Source organism: Fistularia commersonii, chromosome 25 (assembly GCF_037954325.1).
Source record: "Fistularia commersonii isolate RoL2024-O1a breed Wild chromosome 25, RoL_Fcom_v1.0, whole genome shotgun sequence".
Lineage (NCBI taxonomy): Eukaryota > Metazoa > Chordata > Actinopteri > Syngnathiformes > Fistulariidae > Fistularia > Fistularia commersonii.
In genome coordinates, this window is record NC_141308.1 from 2709658 (window position 1) to 2725870 (window position 16213).

At 37.1% G+C, this 16213-nt stretch overlaps 1 protein-coding gene across 1 annotated transcript in view; it reads right to left on the minus strand.

The window, feature by feature from the left end:
- eif2b3 (eukaryotic translation initiation factor 2B, subunit 3 gamma) overlaps window positions 1-10511 on the minus strand; it is a 30532-nt gene extending 20021 nt beyond the window's left edge. The window contains exons 1-5 of the mRNA XM_086172546.1: window positions 10214-10511; window positions 8854-9019; window positions 7907-8046; window positions 2063-2222; window positions 1417-1528 (exon numbers count right to left, since the gene is read on the minus strand). Of these exons, the coding sequence (XP_086028672.1) occupies window positions 1417-1528; window positions 2063-2222; window positions 7907-8046; window positions 8854-9001 (560 nt within the window). The 5' untranslated portion in view covers window positions 9002-9019; window positions 10214-10511. The remainder of the gene's footprint in view (window positions 1-1416; window positions 1529-2062; window positions 2223-7906; window positions 8047-8853; window positions 9020-10213) is intronic.
- Between the last annotated feature and the right edge of the window lie 5702 nt (window positions 10512-16213).

Consider the following 16213-nt stretch of genomic DNA (forward strand, 5'->3'; position numbering starts at 1 on the left):
ACTTGAAATAGTTGGCATGGATAAGATTTTTCTTTTATGCTGTTCAATAAAGTAATGACCTCAACGGAAAAAAGATCAGAAAAATTGTCAGAATAAGGCCGGGGCTGCTTTGCAGCACCTGGCACAAGGTGCCTTGGATCTGCACAGGGTTCAATGAAATCTCAAGAAAATCAAAGCATTCTCAAGTGAAATGTGCTGCCTAGTGGCAGATATTTAGGTCTTAGTGGCAGGTCATGGGTCTTCCAACAGGACAATGACTCAAAACACTCAGCTAAAAACACCAAAGAATGGCTAAGAGCAAAACATTGGACTATGCTGAAGTGGGCTTCTATGAGCCCTGATCTAAATCCTATTGTACCTTTGTGGAAGGAGCCTAAACAAGCCATCTAGAGAAGGTACCCTTTAAACCTGAGAAAACTGGAGCAGTTTACTCATGAGTAGTGGGCCAAAATACCTGTTGCACAGAAGTCTCAATGACAATTACAGAAATCTTTTCATTACAAAAATGGTCTCAAAAGGTTGTGCAACAAAATGTTATGGGTACAATCAATTTCATTCAGGCCAGTTTCATTAGTTTTTTTGTTGAACAATTCAAAAGCAAAGTCAGATTTCCATTGGTGAATTTTCAGATTAATTCTCTAGCTGAGCATTTTTTTAACCCTGTGCTTATGTGACATTAGTCTGTAAGTCATCAAAGTTGATTTCATGGTTTAAAAACCTTCTATGTAAGCTTAAATGTTTAGCTGATGGGGCATGTGTTTCCCTAGCGGTGGGGCATCTAAGTTATCTCCAGCAATGTCTGGCCCAAGGGTTGGCCCCAGGGCTGTGTTGCATGCATCTGTATTCATGGAAGCATTTTTGTAGGTCAAAACTAAATAAGTCATAGTGTGTGGGGGTATGCGAGTACAGATGGTGTCTGAAGCTCCAGTTTTGTAGAGAAGCATGGAGGCAGCTCCTAAGGGCCCTCTTGCCGCCTTTATTTGCCAGAATTTACAGTGCCTTACTTTGGCTCCATTAAATATTTATGAGATCCCAAGACACCACTCTCATACATATAAGCAATTTAGGACTCATGACCTTGAGAACTTTTGCTGTAACAAAAATACCAAAATATCACCACAGACACTTAAAAACATTTACTCTAATTACAAATCAAAACATGTGCTCTTCAAATGTACAGATATTGAGAGCATCCAAACATCAGTCAAACCTCACTGCACAAAGGTGGATAAGAAACTTTGCATAGTATTCAACAACTAGGACGAAAAAGTGTGCTAAAAACTGATATCATTTAATGGGGCGGTAAGACAAGCAGGATGACAAGGTTAAAAAAAAATCATTATCAATAAAGATGTCCCATTAAGCAGATACATTAGAACAGAAAAGCTAAAAATTGGATAGCCTTTGTCAACCTACTTTTTCATGATGGATGTCCTTATTGATAGCCCATCCTCCAGATCAGCCTCATTAGCCATGAAAAGCAACCTCTTCCCAGACTGGTCAACGCCAACAAAATCTCTTTGCTCAGCTGAAAAAAAAAAAAACGCATGTATGCTATGACAATATAAAAAATAAATAGGGACAACAACAGTGAAATTTAAAAAAGTACAAACTAGATGTTAAGGTAAATTAAGATAAACTTTGATTGTATTCCTTGAAAATAAATCAGGACAAAAATGAGAAAAAAGTAGATAATCACACTTGACTTTGAGCCACAATTCAGATAGAAATCCCTTGTAAATAGTATCTGCTACACTCCGATATTACTAGCTTAATCCTGGGCTCCTCAAGTGCCAAGGGTCTGTAAGTGTAACTAACATTTAGCAATCAACTGTCCTACCTTTTTCAGTGACCTCACATCAGCTCAAAGTGCAATGCAAAATGTATTTCCCATTTAAATGCAAGCTTTTTTCATTTATACTCTTCAACTTACAAAAAGGTTTACTTGAAATAAACATAAAACCAGGGAAAATAGAAATATGTTGTTCAGAATTTTTTTTTTTAATATTTGTAATAATTTGTTGAGAGCTTAGTTTACTAAATACTTAGCAATTTCAGTTACCTGTTTTTTTCTTGCCCTTCTGGCCTGGGACTGTCTCTGTGAATTCATGGGCTTTGCTCATTAACATAGCCAGTGTTGCATTATGGGCTCTGAAAAGATCGACCACCTCATGAAGTGCCACATCGGTTATCAGGTCACAACTCAACACCAGGATGTCCGTCTGAAAGGGAGGTTGGAAAAAGAGAGAAGTAAGACCGACAAGTTGACTATATTTATAGTCTAGTATGGTGTGACAAAATAACAATAAACATACTGGACCAATGATGTTGTGATTATGGTTGCCTTGCAAAGAGAAAAATATCTGGTTTTATTCTTTGACACAAGTCATCCAATTTGTTATGGTTTACAGGGAAATCTCCTTACACACAGACTGAAAGATGCACATCAAAAAGGTACAAACCCTGGTTAATGGTTATAAAGTGAGCCTTACTCATTCAGCAGGTAGACTCAAAATAAATATTAAGGTAAACAATGCTCCATAAGAACCCCCCCCAGATCACAAGAGTTTTTAAGACTGTGTTCTTTTCCATATTTAAAATATCTGGGCAGATAGTTACATCCATTTATGAGGTCTGTGTTGATATGCAATGACATGCCTGTTTCTCTAAAGGGATTACTATTTGTTGTGTATTAACAAAAACAAGGAACAGAAATTTAAACTGAGTAAACTGACTGCATACATTAATTCTTCACATAGACTTCACTGATATTTCTATTTCTGCTTATGGAAATATATGACATTATGACCACCAGCAAGCAATTAGGTGAGCTATAAAGTATAGAAAAGCCACTGAATATTTTGTGTCTCAATTTGATGTGTTGGACTTGTGTGTTAAGTACAGGTATGTCAGTGACTTTCAGGGGCAAAAACATAGTGGGTTGATGGCAGGATGGGAGCATCTACAAAACTGCAGCAACTGTTCTGGTTTTCAGTGTTTGTTATGGTCCAAAATGACCATAAATTGGATCTGAAATGGTTTGAGGAAAATAATGACAAATTCAGATTGTGAGCCTTTAAACTCCCCCAATTTCTGTCCAACTTAGCATTTAGGAATGTGTTGGACGAACAAGTCTGATCCATGAAGCACCCATCTCACTACTTCCAGGACTTGAGGGAGCAGCTGGTAATATATTGGTGGTAGATATTATAGAACACCTATCCAGTTCTGATGGACTCAATGTGTCAATGGCCAATAACTGTTGGATTAAAAGGGGGACCCCCACTGTATCAGACAGGTGATCATTATGTCTAGCCTCCTTTTTTGTGCATTTCTTTCTTCTTTAAAGCGATCCCTGTCACACTCCCTCTTTCATGTCTTTCAAAGGTCTCTCTGTCAGTATGGCTGCTGGTGCTTATTTTAGGATTAGACTTGATAATGACAACCAAGATCACTGGACAGTACTGCAAAGCAAAATTAAAGTTCTGGTGCACAGACACAAGTTAAAACACATTCCCTGTTTACTGTATACACCTTTTCTAAATCAAACATCTTAATTCCAATTAGATAGAAAAGAATAGAATAGAATGTCAAACAAGTTGTCACTATATTTGCTACAGCGCATCATCAAAACTGTTAAGAGATAAAATTTCCTTTCGGTCTGTATTTGTTAGGAGGAACTAAAAAATGTCTTAGGACAAGATATGACAGGACGTGAGCTCTTTCTGAGAGGATGCCCACCATTCCATACTTTAAAAACTAAACAAAACCCTGAACATTTTAGAATTAAAAATATACATTTGTTTTTATTTTAATGGTTACACAGTTGTTGACTGGTGAGAGAAGTCCTACATGCAAGTGTGTGTGAAGGGTAGGGTAAAGGGTCATGAAGTTGACCTAGTAGCTGGTTACTTTGAGCATTAACTGGTCTGAAATCTGGAGCAGGAAGCTGTCCCAGCAAGTCAGGGGTGTCTGTAGGATATCTACTGACACTGAGACTACAAGGCCTTTCAACTCTCTTCTCCTCCCACCATGCACCGCCAGGCATGCACAGAGTATGCACATGCACAGACACAAGCATGTGGCTGCACAATCCTCACAAAGTTCAGCTGGAGAGACAGACACATTTTGGCTTGTCAACAGCCAAGAACTCTGGACAGGTCATGACCACACATACACTAGCACACTAGCATGCATGCATAGGCACATATGCACACAACCTTGCAAATTTTGATACAATCTAAAGAATGTGTTTTTCTTATTTTGAAATGGTACTGGCTGCTCAATTTGTGGCACTTGTTTCAATTCTCAGTTTTTACATCAATGTGTGCACACATGCACATAGCCACACAATTTGTGTGAAGTGATTTAATCAGATTTAAAATCAAAATGTCAAATGGAATTTAAGTACACATACAAAGCAAACAGCAATATCCAGGCCCCTTTGCACAACTTCACAGTCTGAAACCCAAACAAAATAAAATATGCTGCTTCTAATCTCTCTTTTCAATAATCAAGAGGAATTACCTACCCTGCTCACCCTGAATGCACACAGTCTTATAAGTATTTTGCTTACACCAAATCCCCTTTTGGGAGGGTGTTAGTATAAAGAGATGATTGAGTGAGTGTGTCTTTACTGTACTCATGCATCAGTTTGACAGTAAGAGTGATTTTTCTGCTGGGGGCATTGGCAGGCCATGGATATGGTTCTTCACTCATCACCCTCCCGAGCGTGAATGTGTGTAACACAATGCCTCTAATCTGACTGGCTGCACAAAGGATTAGGAACTCACCTATTCTCAATGGGAGCATGCTGGAACCTGTCCTCTTTATGTGTGCATGTGTAGATGTGCATCAGTTAAATACAGATCCTTAAACACAGTAATGGGAGATTTGCATGGATCCACTGAAATACCAGACAAAAAATACAATTGAAAGACTTCATAACGACCATAAGTTAAGAGTCATAAATCTATTTGTAAAAGAAAAACTAAGCCTAGCTAAAGGGACAAGATCTTTGATGTTAATATGCACATTTTGTGTAATGAATACAAATAAAATGCCTATAAAGCATTGGAGAAAATGAAAATGTGTGATTTTTTATTGTTCTTTTTTACTTGCATTCTCATTAAATGCTATTTTTATTTTTAAGTCACTAAAGGTCACTTTAAACAAAATCCCAACCAGATTTTTCTTAGTGACCATACTCTAGGTTCCCCCAATTGCTCCTCATAAGTAAGTAGAATAAGTGAGCTTATTCTGATTTTCAATGAATAACCACCACTCTGGAGTACATAGGTACTGATGATGTCCAACAATGACAATAACTTAAACAAGCTCAATATTAAAACTCAGCATACTATAACAAACTGGAGGTGAAAGTGTTTTATTTTTTACATAAAAATAATTAAATGAGGAAACACAGTCGAGTGCAAAACTGGGGCTTCATTGAGGTGAATCTCAGTTCATCCAAATCTGAAACAGTTTTCAATGTAGTTCAGATCTGAGGGAGGGAGACAAGTGGAAGAACTGATACAGACTGGTGTCTGTCTTCTTGGTTCTTTATAAATTGCACAAGATAGACTGATGGCACTATCACTCTATAAAGCCTAAACATGGCCACACTAATCCAATCTTAGGGCAAACACCGGTAGTCAAACAACTAAGAAGAACGACTATTTTGGAAACACATACTGTAATTCATAAATAATTACACAAAACCTCAGACAAATACATTGTCATAGTCATGGGAGGTCAGTCAGAACCATGCCATATACAGAAAGATGACACATACCCAAACACAAATATTGCACAGATGTGACTGACTACAGGATGAAAATAAATGGTGTGTAGGGTAAACAACCAGAGCAGAGCAGAGAGTCTAAACCATGACCTCATCTGTTTAGGGAAAATCAGATGGAAGACGGTTGTTGGGATCAGCAAGCAGGATTCAGAAGGTGTCTGGAAATTAGGCTTTGGGGTCAGAGATACCATCTCAGCATGTGCGAATTTCTTTTCCTTATTAGTGACAATATTTTAAAAAAGTTAAATGGGCCATTCAGCCACCTTGGCAATTGATAGAAGGTAAACCACGGATCAACAGTCACAAAGCATTACACTCAACACATCGCAAAATATCCTTCATGATCCAATTTTCTTTTGTACCTCCATCTCATCCAACAAACTTCTCTACTGAAATAGTATAACACCAACATGCATGATATGTCGCTTTAATAACATCATAAAGATTTGAATAAAACATGTTACATTTGATTATCGAGTGTCAATTATTTTATGTAACTGGTCTAGCAAAAGTGGCTATAAATTGCAGCTTTATACCTCTGCGGTTTTGAGATGAGATGAGAACAACTTTATTAATCCCGAAGGAAATTGTTGTGCCAGAGTTTCAAGTAAAAAAAACATAACAGTAATAGATAATAGCAGAAAGGAGGAAGAATAAGAAATATAATTATAATTTATTATTTAATTATATGATTATTAAAATCAAATAATTTATAAACTTTTTAACTAATATTACGTAAGAGGCAGCGTGGTGCAGGAGTTAGTCTTTGGAGCCGAACATTCCTGGTCCAATTCCCCAGCTCCTCCTAGTGTGTCCAAGTGTTGTTGAGCAAGACGCTGAACCCCTAACTGCTTCCCGGCACTGGTGGACGGCAGCCTACTGCTCATGGTTCATCCATGATGAGTTAATTGCAGAGAATGAATTTCCCCTTAGGGATTAATAAAGGATGAATTATAAAATTATAAATGATTATCTCCAGCATGACTACAAAGAATATACTGTATATGGCCTACAGGTATAAACCAGCAAAGGGGAAAGTGGCAGAAAGTTCCAATTTTTAACCATGAAGGGTTATCTTCTGTTACCGTAATGATACTGTTTGCCACAATCACCTGATTTGGCTTTTTTCACAGGTCAACTTTGCGCTCGATTTTGAATGTCTCTGTATAATTGAAGAAAATCAGCCCCTAGTCCTTTTTTTGTTTGCTGTGGATCTTCCGTTTCCCTATACCTTAAGGCTTGAGTTTTGGCAGGATTTTCAGCTGACATCGAGGTGTTACTCTTTTGAGGTTACTGTACATTTGTTGAATGCTCTCACCAAGTTTGATCGGGACTGGTTTTTACCTCTATTTTCAGTAATACCAATTGGAATGTCATATTTGGGATTGTGAACTATCAATTCTAGATCCTGTATGCGGCCAATATTCTTTCAACATGTGAAAATATTCTTTTCATATGTTGATGTGGCAAATTACTGAGCATGGGCAAGAATGCCTTACATTTCCCTTCTAGGAGAGGGAATGAGATGTTGCACGTTCCACTTGCCTATTAATACCCAAATATCATTTTATAATGCTTTCTCATACTGCTTCAAGTAATAGATTATCCGAGCTTAACCTCTGGCGAATGCAGTAATAGTAATTTATCCTTTATTAATCCCCGTGCGGAAATTCGTTCTCTGCAATTAACCCATCATGGATGGACCATGAGCAGTAGGGCTGTGGACCAGCGCCAGGGGAGCAGTTAGGGGTTCAGTATCTTACTGGCTCAACAACACTTCGACACACTAGGAGGAGCTGGGAATCGAACCAGAAATGTTCAGTTCCAAAGACGATTGCTCTATAAATAATATGAGTTGACTCATAAATTATAATCTTGGATGCTTGAACTTATCTGAATTTTGCCAAGTGGTGCTCTTAATATATTGCTGACTACAAATTTATAATTGCAGCAATGAAATGAATAAAACAATGAGAACTCTTAAAAGACAACTTTTAATCATACTGTTGGAAATTCAGTTTCACTCCATTAACAATGGGTTATACACTGGGACAAATAAATAGGATTTACGAAGAAAAAGCAGGAAAAAGAAAAGCAACACACCTTTATCTTTGGCTGTATAGCCCTAAGTGCTTCTGCGGTACCCACGTCTCCATCTTCTTGAAGAAAATGAAATTCCAATTTCATTTTCAAATCGAGCTTCATCATCTTCTGGATCTCTTTAGTGGTGATCACAATCACCTCTGAAATCCATATGAAACAATTTAGAATCATTCCTAGGCAAATGTTTCAGTATGAATGATTATAGACAGAAACTGAACACAAAATGGACTGTGCCTCTATTAATGTCTCATCATAACACAAGAAAAACCTATATTTTGCTATATATTTGTTTTTAGTCAAACATCCTTGTGGTTGTTCAAGACGTGTTCTTACAGGTGAGACTTACATTTTCCCATCATGAAATTTAAGTTGTTAGCATGATAGTTGTTAATAATCCTGTTGATTATAATGAAAGTGGTAACAGACGGTCAAATGTATTTTATTTCTACATAATTTAATGTCTTTTAAATCCCTTTTCAAAATAATATCTTGATGGAATTAGAAAACACAGTTGAATTACTGCATCTTTTTTTGGCTGTGGGAGGCAGCGACGCTGAAAGGATCAACAAAGGCAGGGTGATCATCCAGACCTACATCCACACAAAAACCTTTTTTTTTGGTGTGAGCGACTACAGTGTGCCAAATATTACATAAGTTTCTCCTCACAATAATGATATATAGAGTGTTTCCTGAATGTGTTTTTTGTGTACTTTTTTGTTTGTGCAAGCATTGTTAGAGAATCTCATAGAGTAATCCTATGCGCACACCTGTAAAGTCGAATTTGCTACTAGTATAATCCTCCACTATATCCCGTAAAAGCCAAGATGCAGCATTTCTATTATATCCACCATGATACCAACAGTAGAATTATTTTTTATGACAATCCTTGTGAAAACAACAGGGAGATGTAGTTGAAAAAACAAGGGTACAATTTTAAAAATTCTCACCCTCAAAACCAACTCTCTCCAACAGGTTGAGTGGATACCACATGAGGGGCTTATTACCAACTGGCAGCAATGGTTTGGGGGTATTGTAGGTCAAATCAGTCATACGAGAGCCCCCACCAGCTGCCATCAACACCGCCTGAAGCTCCATAACTTCTGCTGTTGAGGTCTGAGAAAAATATAAAAAAAAAGGTGAAACTGTTGCCCATATTTCATAAAATATGGTGCAAATAATGTTTATTTGCTGATAATTTAAAAATATATGTGCTTTTGTTCTATTATTTTGTCTTAATCATGCATGTTGCATTTTGCTCATCCTGTCTTCAGGGGCAGGTTGTATTCGAATGATGTTTGAAAATGTAACTAGCTTTAGCTCACTTCATAATTCTTGATGCAAGACATATACAACGCAATCTCTTTGGAAACACAGCACTCATCTAAATGTAATAAATATGTCTGTGTTCTTAAACAAGCACAGTTTTCATGTAAATGTTCATGAAAGCCATCATTTGTTTGTTAAAATGTTTTTTTGGTTAAGTTACAGAAGAAAATCTCAGTACAAAAAATTTTTAAATTTCACAACATGTGTCCTTAAAATCAACCACAAATGACCTAAAACGGTTGGAATATATGAGAAAACAATTGAGAATTTCAGTCAGATGTTACAGCTAAAGGCTTCATTGTGTTAATATTGAACTGAGTGACTGAATTTCCTTAGAAATATATGGTCAAATACTTTCTCAGAATTGAAAATACTTTACATTGTTATGTAAAATGGGGGGATAACCCAATCCTATGCTTGGTGTAGCCTTCAAACTAGGCTGAATATGTATAAAACGGTTACTGTGATGAAATAGCTTAATGGTATCAGATATACTGCATAATTCTCGATATGGTCTCTGTTGTCATTGTTGAACTATAGTACATTTCATTTGAGAACAAAATTTAATCCTCCTTCAGAGTTAATCAAAATATACGTTTAATAATTAAAGTGAAAGAGAGCCAATATTAGACATGAAACTCAGGGATGTATGCTAAATGCTTTGAATAATTGTTAGGCTACAAATTATTTCAACATAGGTCTGTGTATAAATTGCCAACTTAACTGTTCTATTTAACACTCATATTGTATTTCCCTTAAGTGAAATGATCAGTATGGGGCATTTAGGTAATTGAAACCTGTTTCCACAGTGTGTAAGATAGGGATCTCACAAACTCATAGTCAACCCTCTGGTTCAGCCTACGACATACTAGCTGCTCTAAGCTGGTCAAAGCAACCAGCGAGCTGAGCTCAAACTGTACAACAAAACGGATATGTGACAGAATAAAGAATAAAAATATTTGACTGAATGGCCCACTATACCTGCCAGTGTCTCCTTGCTGATAGTCCACCTCAGAAAATAACACTGACAATGTGCACATGTAATTGTGTTGGTACTGTCAGTTTTGTTAGCAGTTAGCTAACGATTAGCAAACGGATGAAAACCTCAGCTTTCTCCGTCTTCGATGACAAACTAGTATCCACTCAGTACTGCTCAAGTAACTGAAGAATATTTACTCTAAAATGTACTTTCTTTTCAATGTTACGTAGAATAAAAAGCATACGGCATCGAATTACGAAACTCACTTGTCTTCAATGAAATACTTCCGTGCTGGAACCCATATCAACGCCGAAAGGTTCCTACTTTAGAGAATACAATACAACACAATACAATATACAATACATTTCAATACAATACAATGCAATACAATACAAAAGTTGGATCATTTAAAACGGACGGTACGTTTCTCCACTTTATAAAATGTATCCAAGATATATTTAAAAATAAGAAATTTAAATGATAAAATGCCCTTTTTAAAAAGTTTTATGTATTAATTCTTGACAAAATCTTGTTGGACTTGACGTTTAACCTCTCACTTCTTCAGTTTATGTATTAATATTGACCTTGATTAACTGTTGAAGACTGTCTTTCATTTGTTTCAGCAGATAAACTTGTTTGTTTCACAAAACATGACTTTACCGTATTAGACAATCCAAAACTATCCTCCAATGTGTCATGAGATAAAATTTGTGAGAGTAATGTTTGCATTTCATATTATCCGCATCTATTTCATATATTGAAAATGTTATCACAAATTGTGATAACATTCTAATCAAATGTGTTAATTGAGTGAAATACCATTTATTCTTTATTCTTAAAATAAAACCTTTCCTAGAGTTCATGCAAATACAATGGGGTGTGCATAGATTTGCAGAGGCAACCCAGCTACGCCTCAAGACTTCAAGCTTGACAACTTCCAATTCATAGAGCTGAGACGTAACAGCAAATTGAGCTTCGGGAATGTGACTTTGGTTATGTTTGCTCTGGCCAGGAGATGAGCTTGACTGCTCCTTGTTGCATGCTGGAAACCAGAAGCGCAAGAAAGGGGGAGGAAGATGCAGTGAGTGGAAGACAACAAGTTTGTCCGTCTGTTGTTGCCTTTGTGCCAGAATTCAGACTTTACTTGATAGTGGAAGGTGGAAACCTGAGAGATCAATGTGTTGGAAAGGGATTTCAGGCTTCTGGAAAAATGATCTGCGAATAATAGAGTGGGGAAGATAGAAGTGAGAACGAAGAGCTGTCAGAGAGGGAAACGGCAGGAGAGTTGAGGGAAACAGCTGGGAAAGGAGAGATCAAAGAGTAGAGTAAAATAATGAAAATTATCATGCACAAAATCAGTTTCTAAAAAGCGAGGGGGGAGTAGATTTCTTCAAAAATATGTGAACAACATGGTCCTGTGATGCTTTTTGATAGACTGCTATAGACACATGGTTCACAAAAACATTTCTGTTTCTCCTCTTCACCCACCTAGTTTATGAGGTGTTGCCAGTTGGCATGTTGCATCCTCCTTTCTTCAGAGAAGGGATTCTGAATAGAAAAAAAAAGTTTCATTAAAAGACCAACAAATTAATGATGCTCAGAGCTCTGCTTGGGTTTTGTAGGTGTTAGATGTTGTAGGAGTAGATGTTGCTAAAAAGGAGGTACTGCAATGAAGGTACACCACTGGAAAGTTACATTTCAAAATGCACAGAATTTGTTTGGGGATGCAAGACAAGTTCTGAGCTCTTTTTTCATCTCCCAAGAAAGGAAAGTTTTGGCATCATAATCTGACAAACTATTTGCATGTCTTGTATTTTATTTGGAAGATTATGGATACTCAGCCAAAGTACAAAAGAATGAGGGATAAGAGGGACACACTTTCATCAAATTTTACCTCTCCGTTTTTCAAGAGTCATGGTCACAAGCCAAACTTAACCATATCAAGTAACAAAAAAAAAAACAACAGAAGCATTTGACGTGAAGGTCTATCTTTTTGCCTGTTTTTATAAATGTCTTCCTCACAGAATATATCTCTGCTGTAATTATATTTTGTGTTAAGGGAATGAGTGCTTTCCTGTGAGCCTCTGTTTTTTTTATTATTTTTCCAAGATGATTGGTTTGGCATGTAATCTGGTGGCTGATGATCAGTGCTGATGTTTTTATAACCTGCCCTGATGGTTGTGCTGAGAGAAATGAGAAATGTTAAGTTGACAAAATCTACCGAACCTTAGTATTTTAAACAGACCAATTTGCTAAATAAAGTCATTCATCTAAGTAATGAGCAGGGGCTCCATGAAAAAAAAAACAACAACCAGACCTGAGATAAAATCAGATGGGGATCAGGCTCTGAAACAAGTTTTCAGGTATGAGTGACTGAAAATGGCGCCCAACGATTTCCCCTGATTTCCTTGTCTCTCCTTGGCCCTGTGGCTACATCTTGTAAATCATTCTCAATTCAGTCAAACAAGCCAGTTGGATTAGCTTGATTTAGATCATAAACATTTTCAGCACAGACCACCCAGGCAGAGAGCAGAGCCAAATGGAGAGTAGGTGTGTCTCCAAGGGTGTGAGTGTCTGCACAAAGTGTCCCTCTGACGCACGTACACACTCACATATAGTGTGCACACATACATACAGTGAACTAATGCTGTGGTTGTGCCACTTTGAGGACCAGTGCACAAAGGAGCCCCACTGGTGCTGTAAGAAACCAAAAAAAGGTTAATTTGGCCAATGTCAGAGTTAAAGATTAGTGCACATGCACACACACGCACACACATGCCCTCAAATCCTCAAAAACTAGCCAATTTGTTAACTTTTCAAGTGTTATTTGATCCCCAGCTCAGCTATGAATGATGTATTTCAGGGACGTGTTGAGATTATTCATACAATCTGCATTAACAGAACCTAGTGAGCAGAGGTATTGCTTCTTCTATTTTTCTCCACATGGAGGAAGGATCTAAAAGCCAGGCCTGCGTCAGAACCAGGAAATATCTGGGTTGGGTTTTGAAGAGCCAGGGAGGGAAAAATTCTCCTTAAGGCAAGGCACTGTCACAGTTCTGTGTGAGCTGCTGTGTGTGGGTTTACATTTTTGTGTGTATTGTGGATTCACCTGTCGCTTTGGTTTATTTGTTCCTCTTTTTTAACTGCTCATCTGGATTTCCTACTGTTGTAGAAGATCCGATATCCCCAAACAATATCCCTAAAAATATATGATCACACTTTACCAACAATTTCTGAAAAGTGAAGCAGATTTGGCCAAAGACAAGAGCCAGAATGGTTAATGCCATTCTGGAATCATTTATAAGTTTAAGACAGACCAAAAGTTATACAATACCTCTTACAAGATTTTTTTTTTATTCCAATATATGTCTAAAATACAAAAGCAGTCTTTACCATGTTTTGTTGAAGTGTACAGATTGAAAGAATGAACATAAGAAAGAATATGTCTGGAACATGAACAAGAAAATAACACAGAAGAAAGTAAGGGATGACAGAGGGAAGAAAGAATTTAAAGAGTAGGAAAGAGGGAAAGGAATCCCAGCACAGCCTGACCACACATTTTCAACAGCAGCTTCCCTGTCTTCGATATGTGTGTGTGCGTGCTCGTGTGTGTGTGTGTGTGTGTGTGTGTGTGTGTGTCTGTGGGTCTATTTGTGTGCCTGTGTGTGGCTGTGTCTGTGAGTGACTGTATGTGTGTGCATGTGTTTTTTCGGTGGCCACTTTCTGTCTGATGGGTTGTCCACTATCTGGGAGGTCCCTTAAAAACATAGGGCAAACCAAGACAGAAGTTTGCGTGCGCACAAGTGCATGTGCACCACATACTGAAAGTTAAAACTTATACTGTATGTAGATGTCAGTGGGTCTTTCTTTGGAACTTTAAATGTTTGGGATTTATTCCAGATATATCAATTTGAATATGCTGGTTTTCAGATTTTAAATCAATACTCAGAAGTGGTTAGCTCTTCTGGGCCTCCAAATGAAAGCACATTTAGGATGTGATATTTTCATAAATGTCAGCTTTCTATTTTTTTTCTCCATCAGATGTGGTATAAGGTTAATCTGAGTATTATTCTACTTTATGGTCTTGGATAGTGATGTTCTTTATTCGGATAGCATGTTTGTTCTCAGGTGCCTTGCAGAATTTGGTCTTAATTAGATAAATCGCATTTCTCGATTGAAATGGTTTTTCTTACAACTTGAATTATATGATGTAGGAAATATAATAGATTGGAGGAAAATATAATGAAAGAAAAACAATGCAACACACTAGCATTGGGGTTGATTTCATTGGCAAGAAATGATAGAATGACATTCTGTTGTACAGACCATAGCATCTATGTTGTTTCAAACACATAACAAACACAAATCTAGAATCAAAATAAGTGAGGACTCAGCTATATATATGTGCACACTCATCTCCTTTCACGGAAAAAAACATGCCCAAAATATCTGCTAATGTTTCATTGTTTTGTATTTGGTGGCCTGTAGGCCTCATTAAACTTTTCTTACCCTCCAAGCAAAAACAGTATTTCCGCACACATATACACATACCTTTACACATGGGCATACACATACAGACACAAAATTCTTCTTTTCAGCTGAAAATAAATGTTTATAGCATTCCAAACATTTTGTGTGTGAGACAGTGTGTGTGGTCCTGTCTGCACCAAGCATGAGGTTTGAGGTTAAGGTGTCTGCTCATGTGTGAGCTGTGGTGTACAAATCTCTCTCTCTCTCTCTCTCTCTCTCTCTCTCTCTCTCTCTCTCTCTCTCTCTCCCTCTCTCACTCACACACACACACACACACACACACACACACACACACACACACACACACACACACACACACACACACACACACACACACACACACACAGAAGCCATAAAAGGATTACTGGGTCCAAAAGTCTGTAAGACAAAACAGGAGAATTGCATTTACAAAAACCTTAGTGTTAAAATTGATTCCAACTACATATCGCAAAATACTGATTACATAATACACCCAGATACATTTTTATATCTGTTCAGTTTTCAGATGTACTTGAACTGGTGACATGACAAGATCCTTGAAAAGAGTTTTTTCAAAAAATTTTTGTAATATCATAAAAATGAAAGAATTCGGTTATAATATATAAAAGCCAAGTTAAGAAGAGAGTGTATTTGGCCAAAACTTACAAAATACTTGTTAACAGAATAATTAAAATGAAAGAAAATGCCAAGTCGTTGGCCCAAAGACAATCAAACAAAAATAAAGATATAAAATACTTTCTTTAAAAGTTAAATGATCCAAAAACAAAACTTTTCATCATCATCTGTTTCGATTTCTATTTCATTTGATTGGTAATTTTTCAAGGAGGTTTCTGTTATGTAGCACAAATTCTACTTTTACATTGCCGTTATCTTACCAAGAAACTGTCTAGTGCTCTTAACACGTTCAAAGTGCACAGTTCTCAAACGGTAATAAGACATGAAAATTAAGTGTTATATGTGACACCTGATTTGATTGAGTTATGTTTGTGTTTGTCTTTGTGAGTGTATGCATACTGTCATCTGGGGGCAACATGTATGGCTGTATTTTGAATACAGGGTAATGGTGCAAATTCCACAGTAATTATCTAACTTGCAGCAATACACATAGTTTAAAACAACCAGATTTGTTTTCTCTGTCTTCCTTTTGCATATAAAACAGACTTGTGCTGTAAAACAGTAATGACCAGTCCAATAATAGTTAGGACATTTAGTAACCAATAGCACAACATGTCTTTCCAGTACTTTACAAACCTCAGTGCTGTTTCCCCAAAGCATTGTAATACATGTTGCTATAAAAATACATGGAAACTGCTTTAGAGACTATTATACTAGTAAATAGCCCAACAAATACTCATGCATATGGGCATGATCACACATAGTCAGGGCCACACACATGCCTGCAGATGCAAGATCACAAGTTATTGCAGCAACCATACCAGTACTAGCATTCACCGTTTTATTTGTTGCTTTTT